The following is a 27746-nucleotide window of genomic DNA, read 5'->3' on the forward strand; positions in this document are numbered from 1 at the left end:
GCGCCCACATCACGCTGGTTTTTAATATATTATTAAAGTTTGACTGACCTATCTGACTGTTTTTTTGACATTCCTTTAGCGCAGTTAGATGCGGCTTATAACACGGGGCGGCTTATAGGTGGACAAAGTTTTGAAATATGCCGTTCATTGAAGGCGCGGCTTATAACCCAGGGCGCCTTATGGTGCGGAAAATACGGTATTTATTTACCAAATTTGCAAAATCTTCCAGCAAAAATATTTTTCTTAGCGGAATATTTGATGTAAAGTAATGGGAACCTTGGATAGGTCAATAATTCATAATAACATTGATTTTGATTCAATATTATGTTTTCAGCAATGACAGTTTGAAAGAAAGAAAAAAACAGCTTTGTTTTATTAGTCAACATTGCAACTTTTTCTAAATGACATTTAACCTTTAGGCTTTTTTATTTCACTTTTGTTATAATTTTGTTTATTTTAATAGTATTTTTAGAATGTGCCGCGGGCCTTTAAAACATTAGCTGTGGGCCGCAAATGGCCTCCGGGGCACACTTTTGACACCCCTGCTATAGATAATAAAAAATTAAATGTGATAAATCTATGGATAAAAAAGCAGAGCCTGGCGACGCATGCGCGTTTATCATAACTCTCTCTCTCTCTCTGTCTCTGCCCCTCCCTCACAATTTGTTTTGTTTTTAACCCCTTCTTAACCCTGAACGTACATTGAAAATACACGCAACCCTAACTCAAAATGCCGGACATTTGAGGCATTTAAGAAACTCCGCCCTGACAGCCCCGCAAAGCTTCTCAAAAGCTTTCATTATTTTAAATATTTTATTTGCGGAAACAAGTTCAACAGTTAAAAGCTAATGTGTTAGCCATGAATGTAGGGGTGTAACGGTACACAAAAATGTCGGTTCGGTACGTACCTCGGTTTAGAGGTCACGGTTCGGTTCATTTTCGGTACAGTAAGAAAACAACAAAATATACATTTTTGGGTTATTTATTTACCAAATTTGCAAAATCTTCCAGCAAAAATATTTTTCTTAGTGTAATATTTGATGTGAAGTAATGGGAACCTTGGATAGGTCAAGAATTCATAATACCGGTAACATTGATTTTGATTCAATATTATGTTTTCAGCAATGACAGTTTGAAAGAAAAAAAAAACAGCTTTGTTTTATTAGTCAACATTGCAACTTTTTCTAAATTACATTTAACCTTTAAGCTTTTTTATTTCAATTTTGTTATGTTTTTGTTTATTTTAAAGGGGAACATTATCACCAGACCTATGTAAGCGTCAATATATACCTTGATGTTGCAGAAAAAAGACCATATATTTCTTTAACCGATTTCCGAACTCTAAATGGGTGAATTTTGGCGAATTAAACGCCTTTCTAATATTCGCTCTCGGAGTGACGTCACATCGGGAAGCAATCCGCCATTTTCTCAAACACCGAGTCAAATCAGCTCTGTTATTTTCCGTTTTTTCGACTGTTTTCCGTACCTTGGAGACATCATGCCTCGTCGGTGTGTTGTCGGAGGGTGTAACAACACCAACAGGGACGGATTCAAGTTGCACCAGTGGCCCAAAGATGCCAAAGTGGCAAGAAATTGGACGTTTGTTCCGCACACTTTACCGACGAAAGCTATGCTACGACAGAGATGGCAAGAATGTGTGGATATCCTGCGACACTCAAAGCAGATGCATTTTTAACGATAAAGTCAAAGAAATCTGCCGCCAGACCCCCATTGAATCTGCCGGAGTGTGTGAGCAATTCAGGGACAAAGGACCTCGGTAGCACGGCAAGCAATGGCGGCAGTTTGTTCCCGCAGACGAGCGAGCTAAACCCCCTGGATGTCTTGGCTCACACCGACCCTAGCTTCCCTGGCCTGCTGATATCAACTCCAAAACTGGACAGATCAGCTTTCAGGAAAAGAGCGCGGATGAGGGTATGTCTACAGAATATATTAATTGATGAAAATTGGGCTGTCTGCACTCTCAAAGTGCATGTTGTTGCCAAATGTATTTCATATGCTGTAAACCTAGTTCATAGTTGTTAGTTTCCTTTAATGCCAAACAAACACATACCAATCGTTGGTTAGAAGGCGATCGCCGAATTCGTCCTCGCTTTCTCCCGTGTCGCTGGCTGTCGTGTCGTTTTTGTCGGTTTCGCTTGCATACGGTTCTAACCGATATGGCTCAATAGCTTCAGTTTCTTCTTCAATTTCGTTTTCGCTACCTGCCTCCACACTACAACCATCCGTTTCAATACATGCGTAATCTGTTGAATCGCTTAAGCCGCTGAAATCCGAGTTTGAATCCGAGCTAATGTCGCTATAGCTTGCTGTTCTATCCGCCATGTTTGTTTGTGTTGGCATCACTATGTGACGTCACAGGAAAATGGACGGGTGTTTATAACGATGGTTAAAATCAGGCACTTTGAAGCTTTTTTTAGGGATATTGCGTGATGGGTAAAATTTTGAAAAAAACTTCGAAAAATATAATAAGCTACTGGGAACTGATTTTTAATGGTTTTAACCATTCTGAAATTGTGATAATGTTCCCCTTTAATAGTATTTTTAGAATGTGGCGTGGGCCTTTAAAACATTAGCTGTGGGCCGCAAATGGCCTCTGGGGCACACTTTTGACACCCCTGCTATAGATAATAAAAAATTAAATGTGATAAATCTATGGATAAAAAGCAGAGCCTGGCGACGCATGCGCGTTTATCATAACTCTCTCTCTCTCTCTGTCTCTGCCCCTCCCTCACAATTTGTTTTGTTTTTAACCCCTTCTTAACCCTGACTGTACATTGAAAATACACGCAACCCTAACTCAAAATGCCGGACATTTGAGGCATTTAAGAAACTCCGCCCTGACAGCCCCGCAAAGCTTCTCAAAAGCTTTCATTATTTTAAATCTTTTATTTGCGGAAACAAGTTCAACAGTTAAAAGCTAATGTGTTAGCCATGAATGTAGGGGTGTAACGGTACACAAAAATGTCGGTTCGGTACGTACCTCGGTTTAGAGGTCACGGTTCGGTTCATTTTCGGTACAGTGAGAAAACAACAAAATATACATTTTTGGGTTATTTATTTACCAAATTTGCAAAATCTTCCACCAAAAATATTTTTCTTAGTGTAATATTTGATGTGAAGTAATGGGAACCTTGGATAGGTCAATAATTCATAATAACATTGATTTTGATTCAATATTATGTTTTGAGCAATGACAGTTTGAAAGAAAGAAAAAAACAGCTTTGTTTTATTAGTCAACATTGCAACTTTTTCTAAATGACATTTAACCTTTAGGCTTTTTTATTTCACTTTTGTTATAATTTTGTTTATTTTAATAGTATTTTTAGAATGTGCCGCGGGCCTTTAAAACATTAGCTGTGGGCCGCAAATGGCCTCCGGGGCACACTTTTGACACCCCTGCTATAGATAATAAAAAATTAAATGTGATAAATCTATGGATAAAAAGCAGAGCCTGGCGACGCATGCGCGTTTATCATAACTCTCTCTCTCTCTCTGTCTCTGCCCCTCCCTCACAATTTGTTTTGTTTATAACCCCTTCTTAACCCTGAACGTACATTGAAAATACACGCAACCCTAACTCCAAATGCCGGACATTTGAGGCATTTAAGAAACTCCGCCCTGACAGCCCCGCAAAAGAGGACATGTCCGGTGAAAAGAGGACGTATGATCAGTCTATCCTAGCCCGTTAGCTGCTAGCATGCCGTGTGTTGTGTCTCGGTGTGCATTGTTTACACAACGTGCGTTACGCTACTTAATATGTCCGTGTGGAAACTCGTTCGGTACACCTCTGAACCGAACCGGAACCCCCGTACCGAAACGGTTCAATACAAATACACGTACCGTTACACCCCTAATTCAGACCCCTTTAAATTGTTCGCTCTTTGTTTCATTGCAGCCAAATCAAATAGCTCCTTTGATCTATAATTAATGTACACTCAGCACCCCTTCTTGACAGAAAAAAAACATAAATGTAGAAATTTCTGCAAACCTCTAAAAAAAGAAACATGGCCATAAGTATTCAGACCCTTTGCTGTGACACTCATAAAAAAAGAACCCATAGATCACAGTGGCTGAGCTCCAGAGATGACAGAAAGTTCCACAAAGTCAACTAACATTGAACCCCTCCACCAGTTGGGCCCGACGGAACACTCGCCTCAGTGCAAGACATCGGAAAGCCCGCACAGAGTTTGCCAAAAAAACACATGAAGGACTCCCACACTGTGAGAAATAAGATTCTCTGGTCTGATGAGACTAAGATTGAACTTATTGCTGTTAATTCTAAGCAGCATTTGTAGAGGAAAAACAGGCCCAATACAATCCCAACAGTGAATCATGGTGGTGGCACCATCATGCTATGGGGGTGTTTTTCAGCTGCAGGGACAGGACCAGGGCCGGCCCGTGGCATAGGCCGTATAGGCAAATGCAAAGGGCGCCGTCCATCAGGGGGCGCCACGCCAGTGCCACAAATGTTGGAGAAAAAAAAAAAAAAAAAAAAAAAAGTTGGTACTATTATTTCTAAATACAAAAAATAATCCCACGTTAATTAAAATGCAAAGTAAAGCCTATTTAATAGAAATATTATTTGTTACAACATTACGCCCCCCCCCCCCCCTCCCCCCGCACGGTGCGCCCCCTCCCTTCCCGTATCATGACTCTTTTTGGACGTTACCACATCAAAAAAATCAACACAAGATGTCAAAACGGCCAAAACTGTCAGGTGCCCAGGGAAGAAAAAAGAGAAAAGAAGAGGAGGAGAAACGAGAAAAGACAGAGGTAGCAGGTAGGTAACGTTAGCCTACATGAAATTATTTGTCTGTTACAGAATGTGATAGTAGCTGGCTTTTTAGCATTAAGCTAATGTTACATGATTCGGCAATTGCTAATCAATAAATAGCTAGTTTTGTTTTAACGTCGGGTTAATATTGTTGGAGGTGGCTAAATTGTTATGGAAAATAATAATGTAACGTTAGGTAATTACAGTACTCCCACCTTACATTCCTCAGGGACATTTGTATTAGATCTTTTAAGCAGGTGTTTTTTCTTTACATTGTTTTTGCCTTCTGGTTAGCTAATGTTTGCCCTGCAGGTAATAGTCACTTTTCCACCCCTTTATATATTAGGTATAGTTGTAAGTAAAAAAAAAAAAAAGGTCAAAGACAAAGCTATTCAGTTTCTTGTGAGTATATACACTTCACTGCCGATGTGGGGGGGCGCCACCTAAAATCTTGCCTAGGGCGCCAGATTGGTGAGGGCCGGGCCTGGACAGGACGACTGGTTGCAATTGAAGGAAAGATGAATGCAGAGATATCCTGGAAGAAAACCTCTTAGTTAGTTCTCAGGACATCAGACTAGGCACAAGGTTCACCTTCCAACAAGACAATGACCCTAAGCACACAGCTTTCGGAACAACTCTGTGACCATCCTTGACAGGCCCAGCCATAGCCCTGACCTAATCCCAATTGAGCATCTCTGGAGAGACCTGAAAATGTCTGTCCACCAACGTTCACAGAACTGGAGAGTATCTGCAAGGAAGAATGGCAGAGGATCCCCAAATCCAGGTGTGAAAAACTCAATGCATCAATCCCAAGAAGACTCATGGCTGTTCCAGCTCAAAAGGGTGCTTCTAGTCAATACTGAGCACTTATGACCATGTTTTCTGTTTTAATACATTTGCAAAAATGTCTACATTGCTGTCAAGATGGGGTGTTGAGTGTACATTGACAAATAAAATGAAGGTTTTTGATTTTAGCAAATGGCTCCAATAGAACAAAGAGTTAAAAATGTTAAGGAGTCTGAATACTTTCCGTCCTCTCTGTATAATGTATAACTTTCTACTTGTGCAATTTGGATCTTGGCTGACCGTTTTATGAGCGGTCAACTCCATCTGGTGGCTACATGGGTGTACAGCAAGACTTTTTTTTCTTCCTACACTAGAGCAGTGATTTTCAACCTTTATTGATCCAAGGCACATTTTTTGTGTTGACAAAATGCGGAGGCACACCACCAGCAGAAATCATTAAACAACGAAACTCAGTTGACAGTAAAAAGTCGTCGTCCCAATTGTTGGATATGAATTTAAAGCATAACCAAGCATGCATCAATATAGCTCTTGTCTCAAAGTAGGTGTACTGTCACTACCTGCCACATCACGCCGTGACTTATTTGGACTTTTTTTGCTGTTTTCCTGTGTGTAGTGTTTTAGTTCTTGTCTTGCGCTCCAATTTTGGTGGCTTTTTCTCTTTTTTTGGTATTTTCCTGGAGCAGTTTCAGGTCTTCCTTTGGAGCGATATTTCCCGCATCTACTTTGTTTTTATCCTTCTTCGTGGGGACTTTGTCGATTGTCATGTCATGTTCGGATGTTACATTGTGGACGCCATCTTTGCTCCGCAGTAAGTCTTTGCTGTCGTCCAGCATTCTGTTTTTGTTTACTTTGTAGCCAGTTCAGTTTTAGTTTCGTTCTGCATAGCCTTCCCTAAGCCTCAATGCCTTTTCTTAGGGGCACTCACCTTTTGTTTATTTTTGGTTTAAGCATTAGACACCCTTTCACCTCCACGCTGCCTCCCGCTGTTTCCGACATCTACAAAGCAATTAGCTACTGTTGCGTCTTGGACTAGTTGTTCCTCCCAGGGAATTCAAGTCACAATTCGCTCCCAAGTTCTTTCCGACACTTAAAGCTGAGTTGAATAACCACCAGAGACAGAATAGGTATTTTGTTGTATATTCTCAAAGCTTTGCCAATATACATTTTGATTGAGACCAGTCTAACCCTAGAACCTTCTATCGCGCCTCCCAAAATGGTCTGTCTTCCCGATCCCACCACCCTCTCTCTCGTCCCACCTCTGTAGACAAAACAAAATGCTAGTCTAAACACATTCCAAAGAACTCAAGGTTTACACACATAGTATACTTGCTGACAGAGCATCAAGAGAATAAATGGAAAACATGGGCTGTTTTCAAATATGACTAAAAAATGAAAAAAGTACAACTTAAATTCGGATATATGTAAATATCTGCCTCCGACACTACCTGCTGCCACCTACTGATATGGAAGAGTATTACACGGTTACTCCACTAAACACGTTAAACCCAGATTCCGATCTAACAAAGGTTTTAACTCATTCTCTTTCTATGCCACATCAATGTGGAATGCACTCCCAACAGGTGTAAAAGAAAGGGCATCTCTATCCTCCTTCAAAACCGCACTAAAAGAACACCTCCAGGCAACTTCAACCCTAAACTAACACCCTCCCTTCCTCATCATACCTCTTCGGATTGTTAATAATCAAATGTAAACAATCAAATGTAGTCACTTTTTCTTATAATTTCTGATCTCTCTCTCTCTCTCTGTCCAATACTTGCTGTACATATGTACCAAGTCAGACCTACACTGTTCCAATGTCAATTTCTCTGATGATGCAATTGTTGATGACTGAAGTGTTGATACCAACCAAACATAACCCCCCCCCCCTCCTCCATATCCCACACCCAGAGGTGGGTAGTAACGCGCTACATTTACTCCGTTACATCTACTTGAGTAACTTTTGGGATAAATTGTACTTCTAAGAGTAGTTTTAATGCAACATACTTTTACTTTTACTTAAGTATATTTATAGAGAAGGAACGCTACTTTTACTCCGCTACTTTTATCTACATTCAGCTCGCTACTCGCTACTAATTTTTATCGATCTGTTAATACATGCTTTGTTTGTTTTGGTCTGTCAGACAGACCTTCAAAGTGCCTGCCTTACTGGTGACGTTTGACTCCGTTCCACCAATCAGATGCAGTCACTGGTGACGTTGGACCAATCAAACAGAGCCAGGTGGTCACATGACCTGACTTAAACAAGTTGAAAAACTTATTGGGGTGTTACCATTTAGTGGTCAATTGTACGGAATATGTACTGTACTGTGCAATCTACTAATAAAAGTTTCAATCAATCAATCAAAAGTGTGAAGGAAAAAAGATACTTTTTTATTTCAACCGTACATCCCGTCAAAAGCCTAAAGACTGAACGCACATGAGGACGTTCCTGTCTTCACAATAAAAGTGCCGCTCCATCGCGCCTGCGCTTTCAAAACAAGAGTCTCCGAAAGCCAGCGCAAACAAGCTAGCAAGCTACGGAGTTTGCCGTCAATATATTTCTTGTAAAGTGTATAAAAACAAATATGGAAGCTGGACAAATAAGATGCCAAAAACCAACCACTTTCATGTGGTATTAGACAGAAAGGAGGAACTTTTCTTCTCCTCCATTTGAAAACGTGGACGTTATCATCACTACTGTCTGATTACAATCAATGCAAGTCATCAGAATCAGGTAATACACCAACTTATATTCTAGACTTCATGAAAGAAAGGAATCTATATGTGTTAAACATGCATGTATATTCATTAACACCTTTAACATGTAAACAAAAACAGCAAAAATAAATAAATATAAATTATATACTGTATATATCAATGTATGTATATATATATATATATATATATATATATATATATATATATATATATATATATATATGATATGAGTGTGTATGTTACTCATCAGTTACTCAGTACTTGAGTAGTTTTTTCACAACATACTTTTTACTTTTACTCAAGTAAATATTTGGGTGACTACTCCTTACTTTTACTTGAGTAATAAATCTCTAAAGTAACAGTACTCTTACTTGAGTACAATTTCTGGCTACTCTACCCACACCCCGGATTGTAAATAATGTAAATAATAAAATTTATATACTGTGATGATTATCTTGTGTGATGACTGTATTATGAAAATAGTATATATCTGTATCATGGACCCCGACTTAAACAAGTTGAAAAACTTATTGGGGTGTTACCATTTAGTGGTCAATTGTACGGAATATGTACTTCACTGTGCAATCTACTAATAAAAGTTTCAATCAATAAAAAAAAAAGCTCTAGACAGGACCAACACTCAACAACAACACATCATTTACAGACTATAATTACTGGTTTGCAAAAAATATTTTTTACCCCAAATCGGTGAAATTAGATAATCTCCCACAGCACACCAGACTGTATCGGCACAGTCATACCTGCCAACTTTTGAAATCAGAAAAACCTAGTAGCCAGGGTCCAGGGGCCGCAGGCCCCGGTAGGTCCAGGACAAAGTCCTGGTGGGGGGTTCAGGACAACGCAAAATGATTATTAGCATTCAGACAGGTTAAAATGTTGCTAAAACCATCACTTTTCTATCAGTCCATCATATATTTTGAAACTTTCAACAACTTGAAAGAATAAGATTTTTGAGAGTATTTTGTTCAAATTACACAATATAAATAAGACATGTCATTATTGATATTGCAGACATTATTGTAACAAGAAACTTCAGGTCGAAATTTTGGTTTATGAAAGAAATATAAATAAATATAAATATAAAACTTCATGACGACATTTTTCAAATGAATAAAGAGTAATAGAATAGTATGATAGTTATATGTTACTTGTTTTGAACATGTTATCGTTATCACAAATAAAAAGATATACTGTACACAGAAATTATTTTTGATTTGATTTATTGTTTATGTAATAAAAGATTTACTTAAAATGTTATGTTTTGTGAGTTTTTTTATGCTACGAACTGTACTTACCGGCGATGTAAACCGAAGGAGACATTTCCGTAATGAAAGCTGCAACACCCTTTTTAGATCCCATCATCACTGCAGCATTATCGGCAGCAAAGCAAACCAAATTCTGCCAAGGAATTTCGTTTGAGTCTATTTCTTCCGCGAGTATTTTGTAAATGTTTTCGCCTGTGGAAGCCGTATTGCATTCCCTCGCTAATTCCTCCGTGTCCGATCGAAAAATCTTGTCTGCACAAGGTGCAATTCGCGTAGTTTTCACCCTTTTTGGAACGGATAATTATTCCCGGATAGGCTTTTGAATATTCTTCACGGAATGACTGCAGTTTTCTTTTCGGTTTAAGACTCGTTTGCGATTTTTCTCCGGCTGATTCCATGATCGTTCGCTCGTTTGGAAACAATGGCAACTGGTGCCTCGTGCTTGGCAGCGGTGCTATAAATAGCCTCGCGCATGGCATTCGGAATGGCTCGATAGGAAGTTACGGGAAGCAGTGTCGATTGTCATTGTTGTTACGCGATTTCGTGAATAAAACTTTAAAAAAAAAATTTTTTTTTAATTAATGAAAAAACGTATTTTTTATCACTGCAACCGTAACCCGGAATAGGTTGATGAAAACCGTACTAATTACGGGAAAACCGGAGTAGTTGGCAGGTATGCACAGTGGTTGAAAAACCCTGCACTAGAGAGTATATACCTAATCTTACCGTCTAGAAGGCAGTCAAAGTGGAGACATTGAAGATACTCCCGCTCCCTCATGAAGCCACTGAGTGGAGTGGCCCAGCCTTCAGCTAGAACCTGTACCCACTGCATGTCCACCTGAGGGTCACATCATCACAATCAATCACCTGCAGTAGACGGATGGATGAACCGATTAACCGCACCTTCCCAATCTGAAGAGCGGGCAGCATCTGTGCGTCGGCTTTGGCCAGGTCCAGGTTGTTCTCCTGGACGTACAACTCTTTCACCTCGTAGCTGGCGTCAACAGGCACGATGTCCTGTAAAAGCGACACTTGGTGTGAGGATCCTCCTGAACATTCTCAGGCAACGATGGTGGTAAAGTTGACACGCCTTCTCCTGAAGCAGGTCCACCACTTGCTGGATGCAGTCGTTCACGTTGCACGAGTCCGTCTTGAGCACCAGCTCGGGTGCCTCGGGTTTCTCGTACTCTGAGTCGATGCCGGTAAAACCTGGACAGGAAACCTCTCGTCACCCTCATGGCACATGGAAACCAGTGTTTCCCGTACATTTGTGGCTGTCTGCCACAAGTGTAGGAATGTACAACACAAGTAAAAAATTGGACATCAAAAACTAGTTTTTAAAGATTTTGCGATACAGGAAGGTAACACGTCACCTTACAAGTGATGCATGTGCTGCCATCTCCTCCCAATCATGCTCCACAAAACATTGACTATGCTGTTATTAGGGGTGTAACGGTACGTGTATCTGTATTGAACTGTTTCAGTACGGGGGTTTTGGTTCGGTTCGGAGGTGTACCGAATAAGTAGCCGCCTCCTTCTGTCTCTGTCAGTCCTCTACACAGCACCCAGCATTGTCCCACCCACACAACCATCTGATTGGCTGTTACCGCTCTGCTTGTAACCAATCAGCAGTGCGTACTGTAGTCAGTGCTTAGCGTTTAGTAGGCAGCGGACTCTCCCCAAATGATAATAAACACCTCCCAGTCAACTACTAGTAACGTCACTATGAGCCCGTTGACCTTCTAGAAATATAAAAGGCAGCTCAGCTCGCTCGCAGTCCTGGCTTGAGGTGAAGGCTAATTCGCTTTTAGCGTAACGTTAGCTCATTTTGCGGTGTGTGTGTGTGTGTTACGGACAGCAAAGCCCTGTCTGTCTGTTATTTCACTTTACTTTTTTCTGTGTTGATTGAGCTGTGTTGAAGCAGCAAAAAAAGGACATTGTGTTTAAGGCTGAAACGACGCGTCGACGTAGTCGACGTCATCGGTTACGTAAATACGTCGACGCCGTTTTTGTGCGTCGGCGCGTCGCATATTTACGTCACACTACTTTACTGTCATGGCGGAGCGCAAAGCAGACGATGCGAGCGAGGGGAAAAAAGCACGCCAAAAGTCGTCAAAAGTGTGGGAGTATTTCAATAAACGGCCTAATAATGTTGTTGTATGCACACTGTGTCGAGCGGAAATGGCCTATCATAGCAGCACAACGGCTATGAACGAACATTTGAAAAGAAAACCCCCGACAGCGTTCTTGCCATCACCATCAACAAGTCAATCGTCCGCGTGCGTATACGTTGTCATTAATACACAAAAACATGAATGTGTCATTTGTATCTGCGTTGTAAATTCATAAACTAAAGCACCGTTTCGCTCTGAGAGGCGCGTTTGGCGTGCCTGTTCAGTGTTTACAAAGACGCGCTCCTCTTTAACGCTGTGGAGAGGCGGCGGCGGCGAGCGAGCGGCGAGGCGGGGCGCGCCGGGAGCGACGCCGCAATCGTGCCCAGGTGCGCGATCCGCGCAGTTGGAAGAGAAAAGACTTTGTGTAAAATTAAAAGATTGTAAACCTGGCAAAGCCGTCTGGCGTTCAGTCTGTCGGTCCTGAAAGAACCCCACGGCACAAGACGTGTCACAAACGCTAACGTTAATTAGTTGTGCAAATACCTTTTACAACATTAACAGTTACATATACTATGTACAAACCAACAATTAACTTTCACTTTAATCATACTATCATTGTTGTGTTATTAAGCAAAATAAGCAATACTTTTACTTTTGTTGAAATGTTTACACTGTACACTTTTTTGTATTGGATGTTTAGCTTTATTTTTGCACATTTTAGCAAATAAGCAATACTTTTACTTTTGTTGAAATGTTTACACTTGTTACAGAATATTTCCGTTTTGCACTTTTTTTGTATTGGATGTTTATCTTTATTTTTGCACATTTTAAAGCAAAATAAGCAATACTTTTACTTTTGAAATGCTTATACTATTCCAGAATATTAAGATTTGCACTGGATGTTTACTTTTATATTTGCACATTAAAAAGCAAATAAGCTACTTTTAATTTTGTTAAATGTTAAAAGTTTTAAATGTTTACATTGTTACAGAATATTTTGTCATGTTGTTGTCAATGTTGACTGACTAGTGGCCATACTTTTTTTTTTGTAAATAAAAGCCATGCCTTTTGAAAAAACTGGCCTACATTTATTTTTTCCTCTTCATTTTAAATTAAAAAAAAAATCGGTAAAAGGAAAAATAATCTATAGATTAATCGAAAAAATAATCTATAGATTAACCGATTAATCGAAAAAATAATCTATAGATTAATCGATAGAAAAATAATCGTTAGCTGCAGCCCTAATTGTGTTAAATGAAGAGTTTCTGTCATGTTGTTGTCAATGTTGACTGACTAGTGGCCATACTTTTTTTTTGTAAATAAAAGCCATGCCTTTTGAAAAAACTGGCCTACATTTATTTTTTCCTCTTCATTTTAAATTTTAAAAAAAATCGGTAAAAGGAAAAATAATATATAGATTAATCGAAAAAATAATCTATAGATTAACCGATTAATCGAAAAAATAATCTATAGATTAATCGATAGAAAAATAATCATTAGCTGCAGCCCTAATTGTGTTAAATGAAGAGTTTCTGTCTCTGATAGTTGATATAATAATGTAAGTGCATCATTAAGCCGACATGAACTCCATGGTGTTCAGGGATGAATAGTCTCTCCTATTGCTATTGTACCATTTGTTCAGCTATAGTTACATTAATCATTAGTAATGCAGCAGCCTAGTTTTGAATGGCAGGGTCCCTGCTATCACATGTTGATAAAAATATAACATTTACATAATAAATCAACTACAGGCTTCCCAAATGCTGTAATAAATTAAGCATGATGAGTTGACTTGAAACTGTTTAATGTTGCACTTTTTATATGTAGAAGAAAAGTTTTGTCATTTTTTTTTAATCTGAGCAACAACTTGAGGCAGTTTAATGTTGATTAACGTGGGCAGAATTATTATAGTGTTCCCAATGTTAAAAGGATAAAGCCATTGTTTACAAATTTGGTAAATAAATAACCAAAAAATGTATATTTTGTTGTTTTCTTACTGTACCGAAAATGAACCGAACCGTGACCTCTAAACCGAGGTACGTACCGGACCGAAATTTTTGTGTACCGTTACACCCCTAGTTGTTATAAAATTAAGAGTTGGAAGTTTGAGCAACAGCCAACACATAATGCAAAGCAACAGACTGGCTTAAGAGTACAAAGTTAGCGGTCAATATTAGTTTCCACAGAGTTTGGTGGTCAGTAGAATAGCATTGTTGTTTTATGTCTATTTTGTTAAGCTAAAATTGCATTTGTTATATTTTTAAACAAGTTTAAAAATGATCGCAATGCTAATTTTTGTTAGCCCGTCGAAAGAGTCGTCCATTAAGCATTCTTTGTATGGCTGTATTACTTTTTTCAGTTTATTCCAGACTTCTCACTAGGCTCTCTAAACGAGCTGTTAAGCAACTGCAGTACATCCAAACTGCTGCTGCTCAAGTCCTGATTAGAACCAGGAAATATGTGTGACCATGTTAGCCAGGTTCTCGTGTCACTGCACAGGCTTACTGTTGCTCAGAGAATAGACTTTAAAACTGCTCTGCTTGTGTACAAGTCTCGTCATGGTCTTGTGCCAAAGTACATCTCTGACATCTCGGGCTCTCTTTGGGGGCCTCGTCCGGGCGTGTCGCCCGGACGAGGCCCCCAAATTGTTGCGTTTTGGACCAGTTGTTCCTCCCAGGGAATTCAAGTCACAAGTCGCTCCCAAATTCTTTACGACACTTAAAGCTGAGTTGAAAAAAACCCCACCAGAGACATGTTGTATATTTTCAAAGCTTTGCAAATATACTTTTTGAGACCAGTCTAGCCTAGAACATTCTATTCCGCCCAAAATGGTCTGTCTCCCCGACCCAAAACCCTCTCTCCTCCCCCCTCTCTCTAGACAAAATATATGCTAGTCAAAACACATTCCAAAGCATTCAAGGTTAACACACACAGTTTACTTGCAGAGAAACAGAAAGAGAATAAATGGAAAACACCAGCTGTTTTCAAATATGACTATGAAAGAAAATAAGTAACACAAAAATTCGGATATATGTAAATATCTGCCTCCAACAGTGCCCAGAGTCAGGACAAAACATGGTCAGGCTGCGTTTCATTTTATGCTCCTAAATTCTGGAATCGTATTCCTAAAGATGTGAGACAGGCCTCAACGTTGGCAATGTTCAAGTCCAGACTGAAAAGTCTTTTATTTAATTGTGCATATGACAACTGAATGTATTTTATCTACACTCTTTATATTTTTATTTTTATTCTATTAGTTTTAATGGTGATTTTTCTGATTTTACTTTTAGTTTTGCCTTTTCTGTACAGCACTTTGAATTGCCATGTGTGCGAATTGTGCTCTACAAATAAACTTGCCTCGCCTTGCAGATTGCCAATTTCACATGCTTCCAGAGCATTTCAGACTTCAAGGACTGTTTATCTGACTGCCAAACTAAATTCCGACATTCAGGAAGGGCAGAAAAATGAATGTAAATAAACCAAGGGTGTACAAGGTGCAGCTTGTGTTACACTGTAGTAGTAAAAATAAGCAGCAACAATTGAAAAACACAGCAAAATGCTATAATGTAACAAGAAAAATATATGTTGATACTAATCATTGATAATACAGATTTTTCTTCAAATATACATTTTTTAGCCTTTTTAAAAACAAAAAAGTGTCAAAACCAAATATGTAAATAATGTGATGTTATTGTAGGGAAACACTACAGTAAACTACTCTAAATCAAATGTGAACTTTGGCTTGTTTTTCTTAATATTAGCATACTTGCCAACCCTCCCGGATTTTCCGGGAGACTCCCGAAATTCAGCGCCTCTCCCGAAAACCTCCCGGGACAAATTTTCTCCCGAAAATCTCCCGAAATTCATGGACCTGAGTCCGCTAACCCACAATATAACCAGCATACCTGCCCAATCACGTTATAACTGTAGAATGATGGAGGGCGAGTTCTTGGTTTCTTATGTGGGTTTATTGTTAGGCAGTTTCATTAACGTCCTCCCAGCGCGGCAACAACACACAACAACAGCAGTCACGTTTTTATATACCGTAAAGCAGTTCGTCTGCCGTAAACAGCAATGTTGTGACACTCTTAAACAGGACAATACTGCCATCTAGTGCATTTGATGAAAGCACTTTTGTGCGTGCCACACAGCAATGCATCATCAGAGTTCAGCATGGTTAGAAAAATAGTGACAGAGAATAGAACAAGGATGGACAATAGAGATGCGCGGATAGGCAATTATTTCATCCGCAACCGCATCAGAAAGTCGTCAACCATCCGCAATCCACCCGATCTAACATTTGATCAGAACCGCATCCGCCCGCCATCCGCCCGCACCCGCCCGTTGTTATATATCTAATATAGACGATGCAAGGCATTAGTGAGGTTATAAAGCTTTTGCCTGTTAAAGAAAGGAGACTGATCCAATGCAGCACAGACATTCGCGTGCCACGCTGTCACGACCCAGACGCACACCAGTGCGCAATCATATGGGAGCCGCGCTGAGCGCGCCTCCAAGCGCGTCTCGCTGCCAGCGACGGCCGGGTATATGGGCCCGACGCTCCAGCGCCATCCATTTTCAGGGCTAGTTGATTCGGCAGGTGGGTTGTTACACACTCCTTAGCGGGTTCCAACTTCCATGGCCACCGTCCTAGCTGCTGTCTATATCAACCAGGGTGAGCCCCACCCCTTTCGTGAGCGTACTGCGCGCGGAGTGACCCCTGTTACGCGCCCCCGGCAACAGGGGTGGCGGGCAGGTAAACTGCGCGGGCGGAGCGCGCGGAGTGACCCCTGTTACGAGCCCCCGGCCACGGGGGTGGCGGGCAGGTAAGCTGCTTACCTGCTGCGCGTGACGCCGGCCGCGGCGAAGGCGGACGAGGCGGGGTGTCGGTGCGGTGGGCGCGGTGGTGACCCTGGACGTGCGTCGGGCCCTTCTCGCGGATCGCCTCAGCTACGGCTCCCGGTGGGGCCCTCTCGGGGGAAGGGGCCTCGGTCCCGGACCCCGGCGAGGCGTCCCTTCTCCGCTCCGTAAAAGTGTCCATCTCTTTTCTTTTTTTTTCTTCTGTTGTGGCATATGCTGCAGGTGCCTGCTCGTTTTTCGTATGTGGGTAACAACATTTAACTATGTATGTATATTTCCGAATTGGTTTAACTGCCACCCGCCTGAATCTATTTAAAATCTAATTTTTTTTTATTTCAAACGCCCGACCCGACCCGACCCGACCCGCGGATAAAATCTAATTTTTTTAAATTTCATCCGCCCGATCCGCGGATAATCCGCGGACTCCGCGATTGTGCCCGCAAACCGCGCATCTCTAATGGACAATTCAACCCTTAACTCAACAATGAGTAGATGAGTGTTATGTGTGTGTATATGTGTAAATAAATGAACACTGAAATTCAAGTATTTATTTTATATATATATATATATATATATATATATATATATATATATATATATACATATAATAAAATTTATATATATATATATATATATATATATATATATATATATATATATATATATATATATATATATATATATATATATATATATATATATATAGCTAGAATTCACTGAACGTCAAGTATTTGTTATATATATATATATATATATATATATATATATTATATATATATATATATGAAATACTTGACTTGGTGAATTCTAGCTGTAAATATACTCCTCCCCTTTTAGCCACGCCCCCTCCCCCACCTCCCGAAATCGGAGGTCTCAAGGTTGGCAAGTATGTATTAGACAAATTTTATTTTGTTAGTTCAACAAATATTTCATTTGAGCCAACATTTTGTAATTGTGTTATGTTTAACTAATTCAAATATGTGATTCATGTGTTTACATGATTGTTGATACACTCAACTTAATTCTTTGAAAGCAGAGAGAAAATGCCACACATGCACGGTTTTTGCCTGTGGAAATGCTTCCAATAGATATTTTTGCTTTTAAGGTATTTTCAGAGCTCCTAAAGTAGTCCTTCATAAAGTAAGAAATGTGGTAAAAGCAGAGAAAGGTTGCTGCTCTACCTCCTTAAACCTGTCACACGTCTCGTGGAGCCAGGTCAGTTTGCAAGCGACCACTTTGTCAATGTCTTTAAGAACTTGAAATAAACTGTAAAACATGTTTATGATTTCCCATAATTTTGTACTATAAGGTATATAAGCCGCACCCACAACATTTTACAAGAAAAAAAAGATGTTTCTATACATTAGCCGCACCAAACGATAAGCTGCAGATATATACCGGTAAGTTGTGGAATTTGATATTTACAGAGAACGATTTTGTAAATGTTTATTCACATAGCTCAGGGGTCGGCAACCCAAAATGTTGAAAGAGCCATATTGGACCAAAAATACAAAAACAAATCTGTCTGGAGCCGCAAAAAATTAAAAGCCATATTACATACAGATAGTGTGTCATGAGATATAAATTGAATTAATATGACTTTAAGGTTTTAAGGTTTTACTACTTACGTATAAAATACTACACGGTCTAGCTCCAGCCTATCTTACCGATTGTATTGTACCATATGTCCCGGCAAGAAATCTGCGTTCAAAGAACTCCGGCTTATTAGTGATTCCCAGAGCCCAAAAAAAGTCTGCGGGCTGTAGAGCGTTTTCTATTCGGGGTCCAGCACTATGGAATGCCCTCCCGGTAACAATTAGAGATGCTACCTCAGTAGAAACATTTAAGTCCCATCTCAAAACTCATTTGTATACTCTAGCCTTTGAATAGCCCCCCTTTTTTTAGACCAGTTGATCTGCCGTTTCTTTTCTTTTCTCCTCTGCTCCCCCCTATCCCTTGTGGAGGGGAAGACACACAGATCCGGTGGCCATGGATGGGGTGCTGGCTGTCCGGGGTCGGGACCCGGGGTGGACCGCTCGCCTGTATATCGGTTGGGAACATCTCTGCGCTGCTGACCCGTCTCCGCTCGGGATGGTTTCCTGCTGACCCCACTGTGGACTGGACTCTTACTGTTATGCTGGATCCACTATGGACTGGACTCTCACAATATTATGTTAGACCCACTCGACATCCATTGCATTCGGTCTCCCTAGAGGGGGGGGGTTACCCACATATGCGGTCCTCTCCAAGGTTTCTCATAGTCATTCACATCGACGTCCCACTGGGGTGAGTTTTTCCTTGCCCTTATGTGGGCTATACCGAGGATGTCGTTGTGGCTTGTGCAGCCCTTTGAGACACTTGTGATTTAGGGCTATATAAATAAACATTGATTGATTGATTGATTGACTTAAAGGAAACTAAATGAGCTCAAATAGGGCAGGGCCGACATCCGGGCAACTGAGCTACATACGGGTTCTTCGAGCCATAGCAACCTGACTGGCGTTGAAAACAAACCGTCGCCATTACTCTTTAACCTGTCGACCTGCGCTGATTAAACCCGTCATTCTGCCTCCAAAATGCCAAAAAAACTGTGTTGTTTTTGGTTGTGCAAACCACAACTGGAAACAGGGAAAACAAAGGTCGTATTTTGTTCTGCCAAAGCGTGCTAAAAGCCCACAGAGACGAGACAAATGGCTCGCAGCTTTACACCGGGAAAACGAGGACGGTTCTCACTGGAGTCCCCCAAAATCCCGGGTCGTGTGTTCGGATCACTTCGTTTCTGGTAAATATAAGGAACAAAAATCCACCTTCTTAACCACAACTTGGCTATACCGTCCATGCTAATGTTGAACCCGTTGAATTTTTACTGAATAACGTTCGACAGCTGAAGTTGTTGTTGTTGCACAACAATAACATACGGTATAAAGGCTATTTCCAGTAATTCAGCAAATAATAAATCATAATACTGAACTGAATTTGAATGAGCTCTCTACAGATATAATAAATATACAGATACTGGTAGCCACCGTGTCATCCTTATTATCATTTATCAACATACCTTGGGTGATTTAACAATTTTTATGTGATTTATTCGTTATATAACAACCGAAGCTAACAACCGACCTGGTGCGCTTGTGAGGTAGACATAAAGATTTCCAAATTCCATGTCCGGCCATTGTGTAGGATTATCAGTCCACGCATCTGCTGGAAGGCGGTAAGGGCAGTCGTTTAATCCAACTACAGAACATTTTAACTCGTATCTTAACCTAGCCTCACTAGAAAGACTATTTACATAATCATACGCCATTTAGAACAGTTTAAAATGCCGTGAAACCTCGTTAAATGCCTTTTCTGTCAATGCTGTGTTCGCTGTGAGCTGGTTTGTTTTCAACGAATTCAATATGGCGACCGGTTGCTAGGGGATTGGCAGGCGGAAGTGACGTAGGTCCGCCCTCGCCTATTTTCATTGATTACTAGTTCCTACGTAACTGTTTTTATATTGTTTTACTTTCTTTTTTCTTCAAGAAAATGTTTTTAATTTATTTATTTTATTTTATTAACTTTTTAAAAAAGGACCTTATCTTCACCATACCTGGTTGTCCAAATTAGGCATAATAATGTGTTAATTCCACGCCTGTATATATCGGTATCGGTTGATATAGGGCAGGGGTCGGCAACCCAAAATGTTGAAAGAGCCATATTGGACCAAAAATACAAAAACAAATCTGTCTGGAGCCGCAAAAAATTAAAAGCCATACAGATAGTGTGTCATGAGATATAAATTGAATTAAGAGGACTTAAAGGAAACTAAATGACCTCAAATATAGCTACAAATGAGGCATAATGATGCAATATGTACATATAGCTAGCCTAAATAGCATGTTAGCATCGATTAGCTCGCAGTCATGCAGTGACCAAATATGTCTGATTAGCACTCCACACAAGTCAATAACATCGACAAAACTCACCTTTGTGGGTTCATGCACAACGTTAAAAGCTTGGTGGACAAAATGAGACAGAAAAAGAAGTGGCATAAAACACGTCCTAGAAAGTCGCAGAAAGATATACATGTAAACAAACTAAGGTGAGTTCAAGGACTGCCAAAATTAGTAGGACAAAACGGCACTGGCCAAATACTCGAATCAGTGAAACATGTTTAATATAAACAGTGTGCTTTATAACAATTAGGGAGGTTTGTGTCATGTTTGTCCTCCTACAGAAACCATATTAAAACAAAAAATATATTTTTTTCCCCTCAACTTTTTCCATTTTTCATATATTTTTGAAAAAGCTCCAGAGAGCCACTAGGGCGGCGCTAAAGAGCCGCGGGTTGCCGACCCCTGACATAGCTTAATTGTTTCCAAACTGTGCCTGTAACAAAGCAGTAACCAGCTGATCAAACAGAACAGAAAAGTCACTGATGTCTTGATTCATCCTTTATGAGATGAATAAGTGCTATTAAAATATAATTCACTTCACTTTTACAAGCATAAAGTGGTAATTTTAAAACACAAACACAGTCTTACCTCTTATTTCGCCCGCTCTGGCTCTCTTGTAGAGACCCTTCACATCCCTCTGCTCGCACACGTCCAGCGGGGCGTCGACAAACACCTCAAAGAAAGGCAGCCCTGCGGCCTCGTGAATCTTTCTGGCATTCTGACGATCCTGCGAGGCAAGGTGACGACAAATCAGCAAAAAGATTGGCAGTTTTTTTTTTTTTGGTGTACTTGAAAAAAATATGCAAATGCACTGAAGTCACTTAAACCAGTTAAACCTGAATCAACTACTAATCAAAGTGTTGCGGCAACACAAACAATACAGCAGTTTTTTTCAAGTGTGAGGCAAGCCACACCAGAAGTATTCAGGCAAAGTGCAGCAGCTTGAGAAAAATAAAGACAACCATCCATCCATCCATCCATCCATCTTCTTCCGCTTATCCGAGGTCGGGTCGCGGGGGCAGCAGCCTAAGCAGGGAAGCCCAGACTTCCCTCTCCCCAGCCACTTCGTCCAGCTCCTCCCGGGGGATCCCGAGGCGTTCCCAGGCCAGCCGGGAGACATAGTCTTCCCAGCGTGTCCTGGGTCTTCCCCGCGGCCTCCTACCTGTCGGACGTGCCCTAAACACCTCGGGTGGCATCCTGACCAGATGCCCGAACCACCTCATCTGGCTCCTCTCGATGTGGAGGAGCAGCGGCTTTACTTTGAGCTCCTCCCGGATGACAGAGCTTCTCACCCTATCTCTAAGGGAGAGCCCCGCCACCCGGCGGAGGAAACTCATTTCGGCCGCTTGTACCCGTGATCTTGTCCTTTCGGTCATAACCCAAAGCTCATGACCATAGGTGAGGATGGGAACGTAGATCGACCGGTAAATTGAGAGCTTTGCCTTCCGGCTCAGCTCCTTCTTCACCACAACGGATCGATACAGCGTCCGCATTACTGAAGACGCCGCACCGATCCGCCTGTCGATCTCACGATCCACTCTTCCCTCACTCGTGAACAAGACTCCGAGGTATTTGAACTCCTCCACTTGGGGCAGGGTCTCCTCCCCAACCCGAAGATGGCATTCCACCCTTTTCCGGGCGAGAACCATGGACTCGGACTTGGAGGTGCTGATTCTCATCCCAGTCGCTTCACACTCGGCTGCGAACCGATCCAGCGAGAGCTGAAGATCCTGGCCAGATGAAGCCATCAGGACCCCATCATCTGCAAAAAGCAGAGACCTAATCCTGCAGCCACCAAACCAGATCCCCTCAACGCCTTGACTGCGCCTAGAAATTCTGTCCATAAAGGTTATGAACAGAATCGGTGACAAAGGGCAGCCTTGGCGGAGTCCAACCCTCACTGGAAACGTGTCCGACTTACTGCCGGCAATGCGGACCAAACTCTGACACTGATCATACAGGGAGCGGACCGCCAAAATCAGACAGTCCGATACCCCATACTCTCTGAGCACTCCCCACAGGACTTCCCGAGAGACACGGTCGAATGCCTTCTCCAAGTCCACAAAGCACATGTAGACTGGTTGGGCAAACTCCCATGCACCCTCAAGGACCCTGCCGAGAGTATAGAGCTGGTCCACAGTTCCACGACCAGGACGAAAACCACACTGTTCCTCCTGAATCCGAGGTTCGACTATCCGGCGTAGCCTCCTCTCCAGTACACCTGAATAGACCTTACCGGGAAGGCTGAGGAGTGTGATCCCACGATAGTTAGAACACACCCTCCGGTTCCCCTTCTTAAATAGAGGAACCACCACCCCGATCTGCCAATCCAGAGGTACCGCCCCCGATGTCCACGCGATGCTGCAGAGTCTTGTCAACCAAGACAGCCCCACAGCATCCAGAGCCTTAAGGAACTCCGGGCGGATCTCATCCACCCCCGGGGCCTTGCCACCGAGGAGCTTTTTAACTACCTCAGCAACCTCAGCCCCAGAAATAGAATAAAGACAACCATTGTTTTTAAAGCTGCTGAGCGAACTTAAGTTAGGTGTAAAGACAAAATTAATGGATTTTTAATAAATACTATGTTCTTTGAAAGGAGGCTCACTGTGCCAATCAATTCATTGATTCCTGCATCCGGAACGTTTACAGAGCGCTTCACTTTTTACACATGTTGTTGTTACAGCATTATTCCGTCATGAGCAATGTTCCCTCTAATTGTTCATGTGTGTGAGCAAAGGCAAAAACTCCTCAGTTGCATTCGGGCGGAAGGCGGGGTACACCCTGGACAAGTCCCCACCTCATCGCAGGGCCAACACAGATAGACAGACAACATTCTCTTATTATTATAATCGAATGACAGCAGTCATTTCCATTTCTAATATAAGTGTTTAGGCCCACTTACAATGACAATAACAACAAATATTGTTTTTCATGAACTGTGTACTTGTATTGTTTGTCGGGGTGGAGGTCCTGCTTTGGAAATAATTTGACATTGCATTTAGTTCCCATTAAAACATTCACATGTTGCACAATGAGATGTAAGCAGGGGATCATGTGTACATTCCTGCAACTTCCTGTTTGTAGAAAATATATTTTTATTAGTATTTATTTAATATACGAACAGAATTTCATGATTAATATTTATAAATTAAGATTCCTAATAAATGACACTAGAATAAGCACACATTTGATTGGTAAATCAATCAATCAATCAATCAATGTTTATTTATATAGCCCTAAATCACAAGTGTTTCAAAGGGCTGGACAAGCCACAACGACATCCTCGGTATAGCCCACATATCATAGTGTAACGACCTGGAATGACACTTTATGTGTGGTGTTGGAGTTTTTCGACTTTTTGTGTGGCTGTAAACGCATCACTGGCTAAGTGCCATATGTGCATGTGTTGGCGCAAGTGAGAAAGAGCGAGCGACTGCTTTTGGTCTGGTTTGTACTGCAGAAAATGACCACTTTTGCTAGATATCATTATTTTTACTAATGTTTTGGTGATGTGTTTATGGCCGACAATAAAGAGTTTTGCTCAGTAAAGTGATCGATGGAATTCATGTCCTCAAAGCGTCTCGACAGACGTTACAATATTTGAACAGGGACGTCCGTTGTGTCCTTGGGCAAGACACTTCACCCCTTGCTCCTGATGGCTGCTGGTTAGCCCCTTGCATGGCAGCTCCCGCCATCAGTGTGTGAATGTGTGTGTGAATGGGTGAATGTGGAAATACTGTCAAAGCGCTTTGAGTACCTTGAAGGTAGAAAAGCGCTATACAAGTATAACCCATTTATCATTTATTTAACAATGATGACGAAAACTGTTTTCTCTGTCGTGTCCGTGTGTCGAAAATTGTTATGCGCTAATTTTTTTATTTGATTTCGTGCGTGGCATAGATTTGCCGTGCGCAGAGGACGCTTGAGCAGTGCGCAATTGCACAGGCGCGCACCTTAGAGGGAACGTCGGTCATGAGTTATTGTCTGTAGAATTTTGAGGACAAAAATTAATGTATTACATTTTGGGACAAACATAACAAAATGTGAAAAAAAGTGAAGTGCTGTGAATACTTTCCAGATGCACTGTATACTCACTTACCCTGCCGTAGGGCGAGATGAAGCTGGCAAGGCAGACGAGGCCGGCGTCGGCAAAAAGCCTCGCTACTTCTGCAATACGGCGAATGTTCTCTTCTCGGTCCTGAGGGCTGAAGCCCAGGTTCTTGTTCAGGCCCTGGCGGATGTTGTCCCCGTCTAAGGTGTAACAGGGGATCCCGTGGCAGACCAGGTATTCCTCAAGGGCCATGCTCACGGTGGTCTTTCCAGCACCAGACAGACCTTGAAACAGTGGACAACATCTCACTCAATCAATCAAAGTTAATTTGATTGATTTATTATTTACCCGTTGAATGATAAGATACAGAAACATGGTGAACTACCTCGTCTGAACTTACCAGTGAGCCAAACGGTGCATCCTCGGAAGCCGCCTCTGGTGCCCACCACCTGCCCACGCTTGTTCCTGCTGACGTGGTGGGCTTGATATGTGACATTAGTGGCACGTTGCATCCCCTGTAACGATTTGGAATTGGGCTAATTTGAATGAAACCACAATAAATAAATACATCTGATGCTACTGTAATGTAGCAATGTATAAAACAGTGCAGGGGTTTCAGCTCATTGGCTAGCGCTGCTCAACTTAGAGCTCAATCAAAGGGAATTTATGTTTGCTGGTTCTAGTAAACCCATACAGCAGTTGTCCCCAAACACCAGTCCGGGGACCAGCACAGGTCCGTGACGCATTTGCTATAATATTTTATAAAGGACTGCATTTTCTCCCACTTAACTTTGGCCTGTCCCACCAGACCAGGGGTGTCAAACTTGTTTTCATTGAGGGCCACACCGCAGTCATGGCTGCCATAAGAGGGCCGCTTGTAACGGTACCGTATTTTTCGGACTATAAGTCGCAGTTTTTTTTTCATAGTTTGGCCGGACTTATACTCAGGAGCGACTTATGTGTGAAATGATTAACACATTAGCGTAAAATATCAAATAATATTATTTATCTCATTCACGTAAGAGACTAGACGTATAAGATTTCATGGGATTTGGTTGACAAGACTCTGCAACATCGCGTGGACATCGGGGGCGGTACCTCTGGATTGGCAGACCGGGGTGGTGGTTCCTCTCTTTAAGAAGGGGAACCGGAGGGTGTGTTCTAACTATCGTGGGATCACACTCCTCAGCCTTCCCGGTAAGGTCTATTCAGGTGTACTGGAGAGGAGGCTACGTCGGATAGTCGAACCTCGGATTCAGGAGGAACAGTGTGGTTTTCGTCCTGGTCGTGGAACTGTGGACCAGCTCTATACTCTCGGCAGGGTCCTTGAGGGTGCATGGGAGTTTGCTCAACCAGTCTACATGTGTTTTGTGGACTTGGAGAAGGCATTCGACCGTGTACCCCGGGAAGTCCTGTGGGGAGTGCTCAGAGAGTACGGGGTATCGGACTGTCTGATTGTGGCAGTCCGCTCCCTGTATGCTCAGTGCCAGAGCTTGGTCCGCATTGCCGGTAGTAAGTCGGACACGTTTCCAGTGAGGGTTGGACTCCGCCAAGGCTGCCCTTTGTCACCCATTCTGTTCATAACTTTTATGGACAGAATTTCTAGGTGCAGTCAAGGCGTTGAGGGGATCTGGTTTGGTGGCTGCAGGATTAGGTCTCTGCTTTTTGCAGATGATGTGGTCCTGATGGCTTCATCTGGCCAGGATCTTCAGCTCTCACTGGATCGGTTCGCAGCTGAGTGTGAAGCGACTGGGATGGGAATCAGCACCTCCAAGTCCGAGTCCATGGTTCTCTCCCGGAAAAGGGTGGAGTGCCATCTCCGGGTTGGGGAGGAGATCTTGCCCCAAGTGGAGGAGTTCAAGTACCTCGGAGTCTTGTTCACGAGTGGGGGAAGAGTGGATGGTGAGATCGACAGGCGGATCGGTGCGGCGTCTTCAGTAATGCGGACGCTGTATCGATCCGTTGTGGTGAAGAAGGAGCTGAGCCGGAAGGCAAAGCTCTCGATTTACCGGTCGATCTACGTTCCCATCCTCACCTATGGTCATGAGCTTTGGGTCATGACCGAAAGGACAAGATCACGGGTACAAGCGGCCGAAATGAGTTTCCTCCGCCGGGTGGCGGGGCTCTCCCTTAGAGATAGGGTGAGAAGCTCTGTCATTCGGGGGGAGCTCAAAGTAAAGCCGCTGCTCCTCCACATGGAGAGGAGCCAGATGAGGTGGTTCGGGCATCTGGTCAGGATGCCACCCGAACGCCTCCCTAGGAAGGTGTTTAGGGCACGTCCCACCGGTAGGAGGCCGCGGGGAAGACCCAGGACACGCTGGGAAGACTATCTCGCCCGGCTGGCCTGGGAACGCCTCGGGATCCCCCGGGAGGAGCTGGACGAAGTGGCTGGGGAGAGGGAAGTCTGGGCTTCCCTGCTTAGGCTGCTGCCCCCGCGACCCGACCTCGGATAAGTGGAAGAAGATGGATGGATGGATGGATGATTGATTGATTGAAAAATCGATTTAAAAAAAAAAAGAGAATCGATTCTGAATCGCACAACGTGAGAATCGCGTTTCGAATTCGAATCGATTTTTTCCCACATCCCTAATATATAAACATAGATACATAGATATACCGGCCCCCAGACACATTTTTTTCTTCTAAATTTGGCCCCCGAGTCAAAATATTTGCCCAGGCCTGATCTATACTAACCATTTATTGTAGCAGATGGTTCTAAGCAACGTCAAATAAAGTGTGAAAAGCTCCAGGAGCAATGCGCTGTCATTTTACACCTGGCAACATTAAGGGTGCCAGACCTCAGGGATATCTGTCATTAGCGGGGACGCACAGAAGAAACTTGCCAAAAAGAAACAAGATGCATGTTTCATTACTAATGTCTGTGATAAAAAATAAAATAAAAAACACTCCGTTGTTATATCTAATAGTAACGTAGAGTAATCACGTTTTACAACATTTTCGGGGGATGGTGTACGAGCGACTTAGCCCATTTTTTTTCTAGCGGGAACCATTCAAAACAAACTTTGATTGATTGATTGAGACTTTTATTAGTAGATTGCAAACTAACTTCATGGCAGCGCCATGCTAGTATTAGCTTTGCAGTTCTACGGTGCTTGGATGGAGGAATGCATGGAGGATTATCGCAACTCACCCAGTTCTCCGTTACGTTGTTTAGTT

General features: G+C 42.1%; 2 protein-coding genes across 2 annotated transcripts in view; one reads left to right on the forward strand and one right to left on the reverse strand.

The window, feature by feature from the left end:
* sgms2a (sphingomyelin synthase 2a) overlaps positions 1-27746 on the forward strand; it is a 232687-nt gene that overhangs the window by 160535 nt on the left and 44406 nt on the right. The window lies entirely within an intron of this gene.
* Positions 1-27746, reverse strand: part of papss1 (3'-phosphoadenosine 5'-phosphosulfate synthase 1) — a 64415-nt gene that overhangs the window by 36516 nt on the left and 153 nt on the right. The window contains exons 1-7 of the mRNA XM_061923012.2: positions 27721-27746; positions 24970-25084; positions 24618-24853; positions 21107-21245; positions 10697-10815; positions 10510-10623; positions 10333-10444 (exon numbers count right to left, since the gene is read on the reverse strand). The exon at positions 27721-27746 is cut by the window's right edge and continues 153 nt beyond it. Coding sequence (XP_061778996.1) covers positions 10333-10444; positions 10510-10623; positions 10697-10815; positions 21107-21245; positions 24618-24853; positions 24970-25084; positions 27721-27746 — 861 coding nt within the window. The remainder of the gene's footprint in view (positions 1-10332; positions 10445-10509; positions 10624-10696; positions 10816-21106; positions 21246-24617; positions 24854-24969; positions 25085-27720) is intronic.

The sequence above is a fragment of the Nerophis lumbriciformis genome, linkage group LG27, assembly GCF_033978685.3.
Source record: "Nerophis lumbriciformis linkage group LG27, RoL_Nlum_v2.1, whole genome shotgun sequence".
Taxonomy (NCBI): Eukaryota; Metazoa; Chordata; class Actinopteri; order Syngnathiformes; family Syngnathidae; genus Nerophis; species Nerophis lumbriciformis.